We start from the raw sequence: 18,094 nt of genomic DNA, 5'->3' as shown, positions 1-18,094 counted from the left end.
GTTGTTGTTATTCAGTATAGCTTTTATTTGAGAATAGTTTCTGCGTTGAATCTTTTTTCATTTTACAAACAGTGGGATTTTCTGTGTTATTTCTGGGAGGTGCATTTGCCTCTTCGAAGGGGATAGGAGTGCATTTGATGGGGGGGGAGTGCTGTATGATGGGGAGGGGAGAGCTGTTTGATGGGGGAGTGCTGTATGAAGGGGAGGGGAGGGCTGTTTGATGGGGGAGTGCTGTATGATGGGGAGGGGAGAGCTGTTTGATGGGGAGTGCTGTATGATGGGGAGGGGAGGGCTGTTTGATGGGGGGGTGCTGTATGATGGGGAGGGGAGGGCTGTATGATGGGGAGGGGAGGGCTCTTTGATGGGGAGGGGAGGGCTGTTTGATGGGGAGGGGAGGGCTGTTTGATGGGGAGGGTAATGCTGTATGATGGGGAGGGGAGGGCTGTTTGATGGGGAGGGGAGGGCTGTTTGATGGGGAGGGGAGGGCTGTTTGATGGGGAGGGGAGGGCTGTTTGATGGGGAGGGCAGCACTGCTTGTTTTGGAGGGGAGGGCACTGCTGTTTGAAGAGGGAGGGGAGCGCTACTTGATGGGGCAGGAAGTGTTGTTTGATGGGGGATGGAAGGGCTGTTTGATGGGGGAGGGGAGGGTTGGTTGATGGGGAGGGGAGGGCTGTTTAATGGGGGAGGGGAGTGTTGTTTGATGAAGAGGGGAGGGGAGTGCTGTTTGATGGGGCGGGGAGTGCTTTTTGATGGGGAGGGGGGCTGTTTGATGAGGAGGGGAGGGCTGTTTAATGGGGTTGGGGAGGGCTGTTTGATGAGGGGGGGGAGCTGTTTGATGGGGGAGGGGAGTGCTGTTTGATGGAGAGGGGAGTGCTGTTTGATGGGGGAGGGGAGGGCTCTTTGATGGGAGGGGAGCGCTGTTTGATGGGGGAGAGGAGGGCTGTTTGATGGGGAGGAGAGTGCTGTTTGACGGGAAGGGGAGAGTTGTTTGAGGGGGCAGGAAGTGCTGTTTGAGGGGGGAGGAAGGGCTGTTTGATTGGGGAGGGGAGTGCTGTTTGATGGGGGAGAGGAGGGCTGTTTGATAGGGAGGGGAGTGATGTTTGATGGGGGAGGGAAGGGCTGTTTGATGGGGCGGGAAGTGCTGTTTGATGGGGCAGGAAGTGCTGTTTGATGGGGAGGGAAGGGCTGTTTGATGGGGGAGGGGGCGCCATTTGATGGCGGTGGAGTGCTGTTTGATGGGGAGGGGTGTGCTGTTTGATGGGGGAGGGGGCGCTCTTTGATGGGGAGAGGGGGCTCTTTGATGGGGTTGGAGTGCTTTTTGATGGGGAGGGGAGTGCTGTTTTATGGGATGGGGAGGGCTGTTTGATGGGGGAGGGGGTGGTCTTTGATGGGGAGGGGAGTGCTGTTTGATTGGGGAGGGCTGTCTGATGGGGGAGGGGAGCGCTCTTTGATGGGGAGGGGAGTGCTGTTTGATGGGGAGGGGAGGGCTGTTTGATGGCGAGGGAAGTGCTGTTTGATGGGGAGGGGAGGGCTGTTTGATGGGGAGGGGAGGGCTGTTTGATGGGGAGGGGGCGCTCTTTGATGGGGAGGGGGCGCTCTTTGATGGGGAGGGGGCGCTCTTTGATGGGGTGGAGTGCTGTTTGATGGGGGAAGGGTGCTCTTTGATGGGGAGGGGAGTGCTGTTTGATGGAGGAGGGGAGGGCTGTTTGATGGCGAGGGAAGTGCTGTTTGATGGGGAGGGGAGTGCTGTTTGATGGGGAGGGGAGGGCTGTTTTATGGGGAGGGGAGGGCTGTTAGATAGAGAGGGGAGTGCTGTTTGATGGGGAGGGGGCGCTCTTTGATGGGGTGGAGTGCTGTTTGATGGGGAGGGGGTGCTCTTTGATGGAGAGGGGAGTGCTGTTTGATGGGGAGGGGGCGCTCTTTGATGGGGAGGGGAGTGCTGTTAGATAGAGAGGGGAGTGCTGTTTGATGGGGAGGGGCGCTCTTTGATGGGGGTGGAGTGCTGTTTGATGGGGGGGCGCTCTTTGATTGAGAGGGGAGTGCTGTTTGATGGTGGAGGGGGTGCTCTTTGATGGGGAGGGGAGTGCTGTTTGATGGTGGAGGTGGTGCTCTTTGATGGGGAGGGGAGTGCTGTTTGATGGAGAGGGGAGGGCTGTTTGATGGGGGAGGGGGTGCTCTTTGATGGGGGTGGAGTGCTGTTTATGGGGGAGGGGGCGCTCTTTGATGGAGAGGGGAGTGCTGTTTGATGGGGGAGGGGCGCTCTTTGATGGAGGAGGGGAGGGCTGTTTGATGGGGAGGGGGCGCTCTTTGATGGGGAGGGGGCGCTCTTTGATGGGGGTGGAGTGCTTTTTGATGGGGGAGGGGCGCTCTTTGATGGGGAGGGGAGTGCTGTTTGATGGGGAGGGGAGGACTGTTAGCTGATGGGGGCACTTGTAGGTGCTGGGGGGGGGCAATGGTAGGTGATGCTGAGAGAGGCCCCGGCAGCTCATGTGAAGGTGCTGACGTCACTAGTCCTGTTTCTAGCTCACTTCTCTCTCTCTTTCCCTGCAGGAGTCCCCCTGAGGCCCCAGGAACAGCCGGGGCTCGGTTTTGGGGGCATCATCGGCATCAGCATCGCAGTGGCGGTGGCAGCTGTGCTTCTGATGGGGGCAGGCTGCTTCTTCTGCATCGGCAGGGTAAGTGGCAAGAGAACCAGGGTTGGATTGGGGACGCTGGCAGCCGGGCATTGGCCGATGGGCCGGTGCCTAAGGGTGACGTGGGCCAGTTTTTACAGGGCCGCCGTATCATTCCTGCCCTCCCAGGCCATCGCTCTTCAGGCTACGGTGGACAGGGCTAAGGTGTTAAGTGTGACAATCTGCCTTAATGGTGACCAGGTGTTGCTCTATTTGGGGCCGATTCACAGAACTAATCTGAGGCAAAAACCTAAACTAACCACTTTTGGTATTCACAGAAGGCATTTAGTAATAGTAAAGTTAGGACTGCTAAGTTTACTACTACTAAACTGAGACAAAATCCTAACTTTACGACTTTCGGTATTCACAGAAGGCATTTAGTAGTAGTAACGTTAGGATTCCTATATTTACTCCTACTAAATGCCTTCTGTGAATACCAACAGTAGTAAGTTTAGGATTTTGTCTAAGATTACATTTGTGAATCAGCCCATGTTGGGTCAATCTTACCTCAGCCCCCCCAATGGGCCCCGAAGCAGTGTCTTGCCCTTGACCCCTCCCCTGCCAGGCCATTACATTCAGGCAATGGAGGGTGGGGGAGGGTGGGACTATGCATAGGGTTTTGCTGGGGGGGATTCTGGCTATGGGCCATCTACACCTCAGCCCCCACTGGAGCAGCAGTAGCGGTGTCCTTTCACTTGACCCCTCCTCTTCAAGGCCATCACCCTGAGGCTATGGAGGGCTGGGAATGGAGTGAACTAAGAGAGGCCTTCCTGGAGGGTGCATAGGCCTCACTGTGAGGCAACCATTTATTAGGCTTTTATTAAACTCGAGAGGATGTGGCGTTGTGGCCAAAGCTGCCGACTTTGGCAGTCGGAGACCAGGTTCTAGTCCCAGCGTCATCCTGTGATATCACTTAATCTCCCAACGCATAAAGTAAAAATAAATGTGATCTTGTGTAGTGTAACTGGTGAGCATGTAAATTGCTCCAGTGCTCTAGTAATTACAAAAAAACGGAAATGTATTTATGTTATAAGATTCTGCAAGGGCCAGACTAGGGAGCACTCTTTATATAAAAATATCCATAGTCATTTTTAACATGAACATGGCTTTTCTGTCTTTTTTTTGTTTAACTATTAGTCACGGTTGAGTAAAGCAGCTTGAGGACATATTTTAAAGTGCTTTCAACTTAAGTTGACTGTTTACATACTGATCAGAGGGAAAAAATAGAGACATTCGCGTTTTTCTTCATTTTCACACTGGGCTGGATATTAAAATACAGGTCATGTTGGTAGAAAAACAACCCTAACCAGATCAAGTATTGGGCCATTTTATTTAACCTCACTCACCTGGCCAAAATGCAGCGCTTCTTGTTTCACGAATCTTACTGATTCCATAGGCTTTAAAATGCTTAAGTCACCAAACATTTCTCTAAAAATGAGTCCAATGAGAGAAATCAAACGATGTTTCATGAAAGTTCACAACCCGAGAATGTGCGTAGAGTTCCACCTTAACCACACATTTGCAACTGGTATACATGACCATTGTGCTGACGAGTTGCTTAGAGGCCAAGGATCGGATGATCACATATTCTGAACTCCTTTGTGCCCCTGATAGGCACTGAGAGAAATTCGCACTGCTTCAGCTGCAACACAGCTGTGTCCCTCTATAAACACCTGGATGCGACTGAATTCAAATTATGCACAGAGGAGAGTAACATGCTGCCTGTTTTAAAAAACAAAAAATAACACAACATCCTGGAAAAAGCAAACACTCATGGGGAATGAAAGACAAAGTAAAGTGTGTGAAACATAAGCAGGAACGACATGGATTACCTCAGCATTATTATTGAGAGAGCGATCAGTGTTTTTGCAAGAAAGGTTAAGGGAATGAATACAGGGCCCGAAAGGAACCCGCTTCAACGTCCGTTTTTAAATACTACCGGGTCTGAGTTCAGGAGGGACCCGGCTCACTTCAAGCTATGCCTGGACTACTGTGTTTGTAATAACGCCCCACCCAATCCCAGGGGGTAACGTCGATACCCACGCCTCCTGTAGCTCAGTAGTCCCCTTGAGGCAACATGTCTATCCCGAAACCACTGTTCAAAGCGCTGCTGTGGCCATCCGAGTGCCTCGGTGAGGTGTGGTGCTATGGTGGGGTGAAGGGTGATCTCATATCACTGCAGTCCTCTGAATGTCTCAGTGAGGAGTGGTGCTATCGCGGGGTGAAGGGTGAGTTCATGTCACTGCAGACATCGCAGCGCCTCGGGGAGGTGTGGTGCTTTGGTGGGGCTGAGGGAGGAGTGACCTCACGCCACCACAGCCCTTGCAGCACCTCGGGGAGGTGTGGTGCTATTGTGGGGCGGTTGTATGGGATTTCATAGCAAAACGATAACATGGGATACCATTACTGAGAAACCATCTCATCTAAAATGTTAATGGAAATTTTCAGAATGAATGGCATTCACCTTTCATAGAAACTGATTCATAGAATGTCCTTTTGATTGAAATTGGCCTTTGAATGGTTATTTTTTATGTGTAAATGCAATGATTGCAGGTCTTACCTTCAGAAATAGTTTTGTTGGAGATATTTATTTCGGTGCTTTACTTCAGGGCATTATTTCACAGTTATACGTTTCACATTGTCAAACAATTACTTTGGATGCTTTTAAATCGCTGACCCATCACCACCTGTTTACACCATCCAATGCTGACCCTTCACAACCATCAATCCCTGTCCCCTAATGCCCCCCACCACACCTACACTACACTCTTCCCTGAAGCGTAAAAGCCCTTTTTACCACAAAAACCCACCCTCTCTGAACCATAAATTCACTCACTACCACTAACTCCATCCATTCCTGAACCTAAAAACCACTTTCTACGACTAACCCCACCCATCCCATACTCCTTAAAACACATCAGCACACCCAACTCTACCCCTCCCTGAACCCTACAAACCTCTCAGGGCCCTTAAACACCAGCCATTCACGCGCAGCTCGTCAACGTGAAGCTCACAACAGCGAGTGAGAAACAAGGAGCGCTAGACCGCCTCCTGGTGAGATTTCTCAACATGGGCGGTTGTGGCAGGTCGCAACCCCTCATGTTGAGAAAGTTGTCGGTCACGTTGCATAAGCTGCCACTTGAACAGAAGCAGAAAGAAGCACCACCCTCTGGCGCGCTGCGTGGTGCTATTCGTGCTGATTTTACAGCCCAGGACAAGCTCCCTGCAATAAAAATAAGCATGAGCAGCACGACAGACTGAAATTTCACCGCTGGCGGAACTCCACGGAATCTCGCAGAGCTTTTTGGTAACTCAGCGGAATTCCGTGGAGTAAAACTCAGTGAGTTCCGCCCACCCCTAGTGTGGTGCTATGGCGGGGTGAAGGGTGACCTCATGTCACTACCGCCCTCCGAGTGCCTCAGTGAGGTGGACTGCTGGAGGTGGAGGGGAGGGCAGGCGGGGGTTGACGTGATGCCTGGTTATCACTTTACTGATGATTCCTGATGTGATAATGTTGTGTTTTTTCTTGCAGTTCTAAGCCTGATTCTAACCACAGCCCTCCTTCTGGTTCCCGTCCTTGACACAACCTTGAAGCGTCACAACACTCTCCACTTGCCCTATGTCCTGGATCTTCCCCTAATCTCTGGGCAGAGGTCAAGAAGTGAGGCATGCTGGGAGGAAGCCCCTCTGCCTGTGCTGCTAACGTCACATGAAACCTCACCTCTCTGCAGCTGACGTCACAGACCACTGCACCAGCCTGCTGATGACTTCACATGGAACCATGCCTCCCTAGTGATGACATCACAGGGTGCAATAACGCCACTCCACAAGACATCAAAGGTCACCCCACCTGTTGACCATGCCGGGAACATTGTCTCACTGTTGAGGCCATCAAAGGCCACCTTGTCTCACTGTTGAGGCCATCAAAGGCCACCTTGTCTCACTGTTGAGGCCATCAGAGGCCACCTTGTCTCACTGTTGAGGCCATCAAAGGCCACCTCGTCTCACTGCTGATGACGCTGTTGTCTAAAGAACATCACACGCACTCTCTTCCCTGGGTTTAGATGCTGTTTTTTGTATTGTTTCCCCTTCAAACCAAATGGATTGAACCAAAAGAGGTATTTTTGGTAGAACTGGACTTTCTATACTTGTTTTAGACAAAATCATTGCTTCTCCTAATAAGTATTATTTTATATGAGGTATATTTATCTAACGCTGGGATATCAAAGCGCTTTGAGTCTGGGGAATGATACCACAGACCCTCCTTCTCTCACAGACTCTCCTTAGCCAGGTCCGGGTTCCAGGGGTGTGTCCACGGTGTAGGGGGCATGTCCCTCCTATGGTAGATCCGTCGACACTAGGCCTTAATAGAGGTGTCCTAGGCCCCCTATGCGTACCACACCACCACACCTGGGGGTCCTCACGCCAGCAGACTGTGAATCTTTGCTGACCTTCGTCCTCCCCCCAGTAGCCAATGGAATTGGGAGACAAGCAATGGTGGGCGGGACAGCGAAAGTGATGGGGTGGGAAAGTGCAGGTATTTGTCAGTATTTCCTAGGTAGAGGACAAAAGTCACAGGTCGAGATGTAGGGCAAGGGCGTAAATGTATGATTTTGGGGTGAGAGATGTGCCACGTGAGCCACAAAAAAGTATCCTAGAAGCTCAGACAACTCCCACCCCATTATTGGGCCCTGATTGACGCAGGGCACACTGCACCCACACCTTCTCTAGGGCACCACCCTGTGTGTTCACCAAAGTCCTGTGTCTCCTGAATCAAGGCGTCCAAACTGGGATGAAGCTAAGAGGGGGCAATCTCCACTTATGTGATGTAGATAAACTGTTACATAGATGTTAAAATATATTAAGATGTATTTATTATTACCAATTTTTTATCGTTTAAAATGTGGAATGGGCCGTGAAGAAAGTCATGACAGCACACAACCTTTCCAAGAGAAATATACCAGTCATTTGTTGTTGTTTTAGGAGTCTGCAAAGGCGCGGACATAATATTAAATAGGATTCTAGAAAAAAAACGTATATAATAATTTGTAACATGACTTTTCTGCCTTTGTTTACTTTAATTATTAGTCAGGGATCATTAAAACATCTCTAAAACAGATTTAAAAGTGCTTAATATTTATATTGGCTGTAAGAAGTAAGTACAGATAAAAGCTAAGAATTTCGTCTTTAGATGATTTTGCACCTGCAGGGCCATTAAAATACCAGTGGTGCTGTTAGAAAACCGGTCAGGTGGCAACCCTACACACAAAGCATCAGAGGCAGGGAAGAGCTCACTCGGAGTGAGCACCTGGGAGCCACATTTAATCTGTAAAAGCCATCTGTAAACCATGGCAGCCATTTTGATGCTGTGGCAGCCATCTTAAAGCTGTGGCAGACATCTGTAAACCATAGCAGCCATAATTAAACTGTGTCAGCCATCTGTATGCTGTAGCAGCCGTTAATAAGCTGTGGCATCCATCTTTAAGCGTTACAGTCATATGTATGGTGTAGCAGCCATCTTTAATCTGTGTCACACCCATCCTTAAACCAGGGCAGCCATCTTTAAGTGTTGCACACATCTTTAATAAGTGACAGATATCTTTAAGCTATAGCATGCATCTTTAAGCTCTGGTATCAGCTTTAAGACATGGCAGCCATCTTTAAGCCTTGCAGCCATGTGTATGATGTAGCAGCCATCTTTAAGCTGTGCCAGCCAACTTTAAGCAGGAGCATCAGCTTTAAACTGTGGCAGCCATGTCCTAACGGGAGACGGGGCATTGGCCTAGGGAAGGAGTTTATGAATTCTGATTGGTCAGAGTCCACCTCCTTGACACCTAAGTACCCAGGTCATTCTCTGCCAGTTAATGACTGGCCTTCACTGAAACAAAGAAGAAAGGTTTGTAGTAATTTCTAAACATACCTTGTTTCACTGTTATTGCTGGGCAGAGTTGAGTTTACGTGGCAGGGTATTAAACTGCAGGCGAGGCCCTTGAGACGGGGTCACTAACGCCTCGCTCACACTCATCGTCAACCACTAAGGTGGATCTAGCTACATCTCTGCACAAAGAAGACTTTGTGACTCTTACTTGAAATGTGAATTCTACGAACACAAATGAAGAATCGTCTATAAAAAAAAGACAGGATTAGAGACAATCCTATAGGCTAGGATTAGATCTCTAAGAAACTTCAGCAAAAAGAAATACAACACTGGAAACAAAAATCTGATTTTATTTTGTCAACTGACAGAATTATTGTCCACACAATACAGAGACGTTTATTTGTATTGTAAAAGAGAGTAAAAATAATATTTAAATGCCTTGATTTTTTTGGGAAAAAATAGTATTGTTTTAAAAATGTGCAATCCTATTTAAAACATGGATAAAAATATTTAAAATTGTACAGACGCTGTTACTACATTATTTTAAAATGCATAGAATTGTTTGCTTTTGTTTAAGTGGTGAAGAGATGGTGAAACCACAGTCTTGAACCATGTGCATTTCCACCCTCAGAATGGGCGGGTTTGTCAGTCTATGGCAAAATCATGGGATGTCCAGGTATGCCGGAGTCTTCGAAAGGCTGGTAGGTCTGGGGAAGAGCCAGTCACATGTAAGGCGGCGCCCATGGTGAGCTCCCGGATGACTCCCCGTAAACCATAACTGTTGACAAGCGTACTCGCATCGCCAGTGTGTCACGGGCCCTGGTGCAAGGGAGGGTGGACCCTCTGGCTGATCTTTTATTTGTAAAATGCAGCAGTGATCAGCGTTCGGTGGACTCCACAAGCATCTGGGCCCCGGTGTCACTGCTCCGGCTGCACCAGTGAAAGCTGTGCCCCCTTGGGCATGCGGTAATCACCTGTAAAGCGGTTTCCCTTCTCACGCCACGTGCACACACTCACATCACTTTGTCATTTGTATTTATGTTATTTTCGAGACGTCCCTAAATTTGCCAAATTGCAAGTGGAATAAAAGAATAAACTGTGTCCTCAGAGTCCTTGTGCAGCTCATGGGCGGGGTGGTTAGGAGGGGGGGTGAGTTGAGTGATGGTGACTGTGATGATGATGAAGGTGATGATGATGCGGTTTGTGGGAAAGGAAAGAGTTCCTTTTGTTTTAATTACCCTCACACACCCTAGTGGTGTCATGCTTCATCATCGGGTCACCCTGACTCCTATAGGTCAGGGTGGGTTCAACCATATTTCAGGGAGCTCTTATGATATATAGCCTGGGGTCTTAAAGATTAAGAATCCTCAGATAGTTCTCAGTGTCCCTTTATTCTTGGAACTATTTGGGCTATTAAAATAACAAGCTTAACCAACTGACTGACGAGCAGGCTGCGGAAACCACTGGTGCAGGGGCAAGGCGCTGATGGATACCGGGCACGGCACAGCTGATCAAGTGACCAGCGATGCTGCAAGCCATGCCTACTGTGGAAGAGCCATTACAGGCCATGCTGTGATCCTGTACTCTACCAGGTACCTTACTTACCCAGCACCTGGACTCATGCCTACGCAGGTCTGTACAACTGCCATATGTGCGGACCCATCCAGTAGAGTTTAGACGCAAACTACCTCAGAGAGGGCTGCACAGCCGCAGAGGATGACGCATATTACATATTTCAAGCCGCGGATCTGTCTCCCACATCTCTTCTTACGTCATGCTGTTAAGCGCTGCCAGCCCAACATGGAAACTCTTCCCACATAGGATCAAAGCAAGGACAGGGCACTTCAAACCACACACCCTACACGCTGCTGTGTGCTCCCGATGTAGGCAAGCGCTTCAGGGCCTCACATAGGGGTAGTGAGGCTACAAACAATGCAGACTTTCCATACACATGGGGAGCGATGCTGTCGCCCCCTGGAGGCGATGCAGAATGCAGTGTTAAACACCAGCCTTCTGACCATAGGTGGTGCCTTCTAACCATAGGTGGTGTCTAGTGCCTTCTGACCATAGGTGGTGGCTTCTAACCATAGGTGGTGCCTGGTGCCTTTAACCATAGGTGGTGCCTGGTGCCTTCTGACCATAGGTGGTGCCTGTTGCCTTCTGACCATAAGTGGTGCCTGTTGCCTTCTGACCATAGGTGGTGCCTGATGCCTTCTGACCATAAGTGGTGCCTGTTGCCTTCTGACCATAGGTGGTGCCTGTGCCTTCTGACCATAGGTGGTGCCTTCTAACCATAGGTGGTGCCTGGTGCCTTCAGACCATAGGTGGTGCCTGGTGGCTTCTGACCATAGGTAGTGCCTGGTTCCTTCTGACCATAGGTGTGCCTGGTGCCTTCTAACCATAGGTGGTGTCTAGTGCCTTCTGACCATAGGTGGTGCCTTCTAACGATGGGTGGTGCCTGGTGCCTTTGACCATAGGTGGTGCCTGGTGCCTTCTAACCATAGGTGGTGCCTGGTGCCTTCTGACCATAGGTGGTGCCTGGTGCCTTCTGACCATAAGTGGTGCCTGTTGCCTTCTGACCATAGGTGGTGCCTGATGCCTTCTGACCATAGGTGGTGCCTTCTAACCATAGGTGGTGCCTGGTGCCTTCTAACCATAGGTAGTGCCTGGTGCCTTCTGACCATAGGTGGTGCCTGGTGCCTTCTAACCATAGGTGGTGTCTAGTGCCTTCTGACCATAGGTGGTGCCTTCTAACCATAGGTGGTGCCTGGTGCCTTTGACCATAGGTGGTGCCTGGTGCCTTCTAACCATAGGTGGTGCCTGGTGCCTTCTGACCATAAGTGGTGCCTGTTGCCTTCTGACCATAGGTGGTACCTGGTGCCTTTTGACCATAGGTGGTGCATGGTGCCTTCTGACCATAGGTGGTGCCTGGTGCCTTCTGACCATAGGTGGTGCCTGGTGCCTTCTGACCATAGGTGGTGCCTGGTGCCTTCTAACCATAGGTGGTGCCTGGTGTCTTCTGACCATATGTGGCGCTTGGTGCCTTCTGACCATAGGTGGTGCCTGGTGCTTTCTAACCATAGGTGGTGCCTGGTGCCTTCTAACCATAGGTGGTACCTGTTGCCTTCTGACCGTAGGTGGTGCCTGGTGCCTTCTGACCATAGGTGGTGCCTGGTGCCTTCTAACCATAGGTGGTGCCTTCTGACCATAGGTGGTGCCTGGTGCCTTCTGACCATAGGTGGTGCCTGGTGCCTTCTAACTATAGGTGGTGCCTGGTGTCTTCTGACCATAGGTGGTGCCTGGTGTCTTCTGACCATAGGTGGTGCCTGGTGCCTTCTAACCATAGGTGGTGCCTGGTGCCTTCTAACCATAGGTGGTGCCTGGTGTCTTCTGACCATAGGTGGTGCTTGGTGCCTTCTGACCATAGGTGGTGCCTGGTGGCCAGAGGATCTCTTCTAGGGATGCAGGGAGAGGTCTCAAGTGCAGTGAGAGTGAAATCTAGCTTGGAAAGAGCGAAACAAGACCTCACGTTGTACAGTATTTGGGACTGCAAGGCCACAAGTTAATTTAAACACACACCACAATCACACACCAACAATAAAAAGGGGCAAGTTAATAATTATTTATTTAAAAAGATAAAAAGTTGCACTTTATTCAGTAATACATTTAACAGGAAAAGCTTCATTGCCTAATATAAAAAAATGACAATTTAATGCTGTTGACACATTTCAGAGTCAGTTGTATAAATAAATCTAAGAGTCAATAGTTCTGAAAATGTATTTTATTTCTCACCACGAGGCACTGGAGAGAACGTTTTTCAGGAGAACCAGGTGGTGCTGACTTTCTGTAACGTAATACCCAGAGACCAAACGTCATCTGGCCTGGCCTACCTCCCATGAGCTTGTAGTACTGTCATCTTGAAAGGATCAATTCAAGGGGCGGCTCCTCCATGTGGGTGGAGGAGCGTCACCCCACTGCTTTCTCGCAGTGCGAGAAGGAGAAACAAAATGGTATTATAAATACCATTTTATGTCTCTGCTTCTCACACTGCGAGAAAGCAGAATTGCCTGGTTGGGGGCGGGCTAGTGGGCGTTCCTGCTCTAGGGCGAGGGAGGAGTGGCTTACCCACTGTGTGGGCGCTGACTGTTTGGTCAGCCCCAGGGCCGCCCATACCAGTCATACGCACGCTCCCATTTTCTCCATGTAGGCTGCATGGAGAAAACGGCCTCCCCATAGACGCCTGTGTGGTCGGCGTCCCAGCCAATCACGGTTTAAGGGAGAAGAGGGAGGCTGCCTGCTTCCTGGGACTCAAAGCAGTTTATTAAATTAACCCCCCCACCCCCGGCGAGACACACCTACCCCTCCACCCACGAGTCATGTCAGCCGCGACTGATCACTTCTCCCCAAATGACCTCTCACCTCTCCTACAACAGAATTGCATTCCTTGTATACATTTTTGGCTTACACTTCAAGTGCACCTGGTAAATTCTGATGACTAGCCTGTGCCAAGGGAATGGATATCTTATGACACATTGGCATAAGCAGCTCTATGGATACTCACCACTCTTCAGAGACCAGTCTTAGCACACTGCTGGTGGGTCTTCTGCTTCTTAGTCTACAAGAGAGACGAACAACATGTTTCGGCTCGCTGATTTCAGCAGGTCTAGTGCCTTGTTTTGTTGTTGCTTAGCATCACTGCAGGACAACCAACTTCTGATGAACAACATGGCTGACTGAGCAAGTGGCACTTTTAGGCTGATCCTCTCTTATCCCAGCCCGCGCCTTTAAAGTACACCTGTCATCCACTTACCAGTCTTTATTGGTTGGTGGCAGCAGAAGAGCATTATTACAGAGGCTCACACAGTTATTCTTCAAGTCGGCCTGCTCCTAACAGGGGTGTAATGCAGGCCTCTCCACTGCAGGGGGCCTCCATCTTTCAAAGACGCCCCATTGTGGAAAAGGGCTATGGATCTCGGTGAAATATGTGGTTCTCAAGGGCCCCCTTACCACATGCTGTAGGAGGGCCCATTCAATTTATGCTAGCCATTGGCTCCTGGCCCATCGGTGAATGGTCCTACATGCTGCTGTTTCTTCTCAGCTCCTCTTCGGCTCAGAGAACCAAGGACGCGTCTGCTGTTGTTCATTTAAGGCTTCATGTTATTCTGACTGAGTGGTCACAGCCTCCTTCTGACGCAGGGAGACCACCCTGCAGCACCTGGAGTCCCGCTGAAGTCCCATCTGGAAGCCAAACCACCTACACCATGAACTAGCAGAAACATCTCTCTAAGCCACGGTTGACCAAGGTGGACCAACTCCTGGATCTCTTCAGTGGTCACATTGAAAAAGTCACCTAGACTGCCCGGATGAATCGTGGTGGCCGCTCCATGTATCGAACTCCAATACAGCTGCGACCAACAACATCTCAATCTCTTCTAGCTTCTCTCTCAAGATCCAGCCAAAGCTCCTCTCTCTCCCTCCAGCAGCCTTCAGGTGGCCATGGTCACCGCCACCTGTAAAGATCACGTCTGAGACAGCACGCTATGTTATAACTTATTCTGGAGTAGAAGCCCTGGTGCAGCATACAGCAGAGCAACCTACTCCCAGCAGCGCCAGCCATCAAGGGATGCTTTGCATTGTTGTAAAGATGTTAGTCCCTTTCACCACCCTACTGAACCACTCAACAGTGCCATCACCTGCAGGATAGCACACAGATATGTTATGTGAATTTTTAGAGCGCATCCAGGGTATCCAGGCGTTGAGTGGGACAGCCCTGAGGGGGGAGGAGGAGATCCTGCCAGTTCGTCTGGAAGCATCATGTCTTGAGGTACCTTCTGAAGTCCATATGGGAGGGGGAGGTTCTGAGGTGTTTCTGGAGGCCGTTCCAGGTCTTGGCTGTGAGGTATGAGTAGGAGTGTCCTCAGCTTCCGGTCTTATTGATGCGAGGGAGATGTGCCCTTGCCTGGGATGCAGATAAAAGGTGTCTGATGGGTTGGTAGAAGTTGAGGTGGTGGTTGAGGTAAACTGGACCAGTGCTGTGCAGAGCTTCGTAGGCTTGGGTGAGTGGCTTGAACTCACATCTTTCCTGGACTGAGAGCTGGCGGAAATTGTTGAGGTGTAGAGAAATGTGGATATTGTCTTATTTCTTTTCAAAAACCCTTGAAAACAGCACCAATAAATTGTAGACTATTGTCAGTAACTATAGGCTTTGGTAACCCTTCCTTTAATAGTACCTTATCTAAAATCCTCACCACGGCATTTAGTCAGCTTTAGAAACTGTTTCAATTTCTGGCCACTTTGAAAACTAATCCATGCTAACATGATGTATCTTCACTCACCTTCTCCTACATCCTGTGATGTCTCTGCCTGTTCCCTCGCATGCCAGGTTGGGGTGTTAAGGGGCGCAAAGAAGGATTACATAAGATTAGAGCCTTTTTTGGGAAAATAGCAAATCATACATTCCCTTGATATTCTTTCTATAGCCATATCTGATCCGGGTCACCAATATGGATTTTTAAATCTGCATTTAGTTTTAATGATACCCAGATGTCCTTCAAGGTAAATCTCTAACCACCTTTCCTTCAGAATTTGTGTTAGAATTATGCTGCAACTCCTCATAAATTTACCATTGACCGTGGGAAAATTCCTGCCTCAATTCCCAATAAACGCCTAGATTCTTACCTGCCATTTTTTTCTCTGCCCATCCTTCATTCTTATCCTATGGAGACTTTGCAATACTGGATCCTTACATTGCGCATTCTTGCATTTCTCATCGGAAATACTACACGCCTCCTCACACACTCAATTTCTTACATTCATCCACGGGTGCATTTTATAAAGGTAAAGACAAATGACTAAGAAAATCTGAAATTCTGTTGTTTACTCCTGGAAATTATTATACATCATGATAAGAATCCAACAATGTGATCAACACGCAGGCGAGGTGTGGGGATCATTGGACAGACCTTGGTTGTGAGTTCCTTTGTCCGGGGTTTGGGGTCAGTACGCAACACTACACGTGCTAAGATGTTCCATACCCCAGACACAAGGAACTGCTTCCCGTCCAATAACGGGGTGTTTCCTTCTGTGGGAGATAGTCAGCAGGAGGCAATAGTGACATCACTTCCATGACCTGAGGTGCTCATTTGTGTTACAATCTCACCCGAGCGTTATCCACTTGCGCCAGTAGTTGTAATGCTCTGTAGTGTGTGATGAGAAGCATGGAATGGTGGAGTTTACAAAGATTTCCCTTCACTGCCTGGAAGGCTTCTTGACACTCCTTGGACTATTCAAATTTAATTTTAACCTTTAGCAACTGCCCTATAAGAGAAGTTTACTAGAGAAATTGTCAACATATTTATAATGAACCTGTGCGAGTCCCAGGAATGCCCTTACGTCATCTTTGCTTTTTGGGAGAGTGAATTCCTTCTGGCCTCTACCGACTCCATTTTAGGGTTCATTTCCCTCCCAGTAACCCCCTGGCCAAGATACATATCCTCTTTTTTCGCAAACCTACACTTGCTGTCCTCTGCAGTAAGACACTTCTTTTCCAGAATTCCAAGTGCATGAGTTTTGCATCACTATCATACTTTACCCTTTTTATCACGAGAGAGAGGACCACTCTGAATAATTATCACACTTTGATACGCTTGAAAAATTCACACACTAACCTCTGGAGCATGACTGCCGCTGATGCAAATCCCAAAGGTACTCTAATAAATTGAAAACATCCAAATAGAGTGATAAAGGCAGCTAACCTTCTACTATCCGGGTGCAGTGGAACTTGGGGGTAAACAGCAGTCAAATCAACTGGCGTGAACCATTTTCCCTCTAGTTAATGCCAACATTCCGTTTCTTTTAAGTAATCAAAACTGATCCATTAGTATATTTTTATTTAAGTATCTTAAGTCGACTCATAGCCTCAGTTTCCCATTAGCGCACTGTGCTACAAGTAATGGGGCTACCCAGTTAGGACTCTACCGATTCATTGATGCCAGAAGACTGCAATTTGTCAAGCTCCTTAGAAACCTCACCCCTAAGGTTGGTGGGAATATTCCTTTCTTTATGGACTCAAGGCGCCTTCATATAATATTACTCTATGCTGGAATCCCTCGAGATTCCAGATTTTTCCCAAAAAGACCTTTGGGTCCGATCTCAAAATCTGTGAATCAATTCATTTTTGGGTAGAACAACAAAGACTGTGTCAGGATCACCTCCGTGGCACCGAGGCGCCTTCCTAGCCGTCAGCGGACTACAACTCCCAGAAGGCCGGAGTTCCGATGACAGGATTTAAGCGCCAATGGCGCCCGAGACGGCGCGCGTAATTGACGTCACCCGGATCTCTCGCAGTGGCGAGAACGAAGAAACTGATTCCTAAGCGTCCAGGAGTCGAACGATACGTTAACGGCTCCTAGGCGAACGTCCAGTATACAGGGGGTCGAGGCGGAGGATTCAACCGCTCGTCCCGCATTCAGGAGCAGACGGTGAGTCTGCGAGTGCGTTCGGTGGCAGCATCCCGGGAAGTGCCGGACCTCTTGATCCCGAGGGGCAGCCCTGCCACCCTTCGCTCCGCGTCAACAGCAGGTCGGAAGAAGGATATTCCGAGCGCTGCACGATACGAATGGGGACCCTCTATTTTCACCAAACAGGTATCGAACCGTGACTGTGTAGGCGGCAGAATACCGAGGCGGTCCCAACCGCGTATTCTGATCGCCCGTTCATTTTGCTTTACTCTGTTCTCCTGCATCCTAAGCCCGGTGCGAGGGGTGCCGAACTATAGAAGTCTCCTGCCTTCTAGGTACCCACATATCTCTGGAACTATGCCAGGATTGCCGGCGAATTGGCTCTGAATAGGGTGGAGTTAACCTTATGGGGGAAAGAGCCTAAAGATTTCCGTGACTATCAATCCTTTCCTACCGCTGCTCGGAGAAGGATGTATGTTTGCTGGGAGGGCATGTTTCTACCCCAGGACCTCAGCTATTCATTTGCAGGTAGAGGCATTGCAGCACTAGTGAGAGGGGTGTAGAGTAGTCAGCAGTTCCCATATTTAACACTGTTGCCTTTGTCGTTTCAGGTTTCCCTTTCCCCGCTGTCCCTTCCCTTTCCTTTCCCTCGCCTGATAATTCGAATGCCCTGTTTTGTTGACACTTCAGGGACTTGGTAATATCAGGAGGTGGACGCTCTTTCTACACGACTGACCCCTGCGGAGCCTGGCCTGACAGAATTACGCGCCCAAGTATTTGGCTCCGCCTGGGTCAGACGGGGTGGGAAGAATGGCGTCCATGGAAGACGTTCTTCAGGCACTCCATTTGGTGCAACAAGAACTGGCCTCATCTAGGGCGGAGACCGCCACCTTAAGAGAAAAGGTAGAGAGACTAGCACGAAACCCTTTTGATGCCAGCCCAGGGCCATCCCAAATACAGGTCACCGTGCCCCCACCGATACCGTTGGCTAGCCCTGAAAGATATGCCGGGGATCCCTCCAAAGTGCAGATCTTCTTAACGCAAGTGATGTTGCACTTTTCGTGCAGGCCTGCCTCCTTTCCCAC

The 18,094-nt window shown here is 49.4% G+C and overlaps 1 protein-coding gene across 1 annotated transcript in view; it reads left to right on the top strand.

Annotated features, from left to right (window-relative positions):
• The window catches only part of LOC146869694 (uncharacterized), an 87,552-nt gene extending 77,901 nt beyond the window's left edge, over positions 1-9,651 (top strand). Inside the window, exons 7-8 of the mRNA XM_085611998.1 lie at positions 2,551-2,675; positions 6,205-9,651. Of these exons, the coding sequence (XP_085468124.1) occupies positions 2,551-2,675; positions 6,205-6,210 (131 nt within the window). The 3' untranslated portion in view covers positions 6,211-9,651. The remainder of the gene's footprint in view (positions 1-2,550; positions 2,676-6,204) is intronic.
• The last annotated feature ends 8,443 nt before the right edge of the window (positions 9,652-18,094 follow it).

This window comes from Triturus cristatus, chromosome 1_1 (assembly GCF_964204655.1).
Source record: "Triturus cristatus chromosome 1_1, aTriCri1.1, whole genome shotgun sequence".
NCBI lineage: Eukaryota > Metazoa > Chordata > Amphibia > Caudata > Salamandridae > Triturus > Triturus cristatus.
The sequence above is the reverse complement of the archived record's forward strand: the minus strand, read 5'-3'. Positions and strand labels throughout refer to the sequence as shown.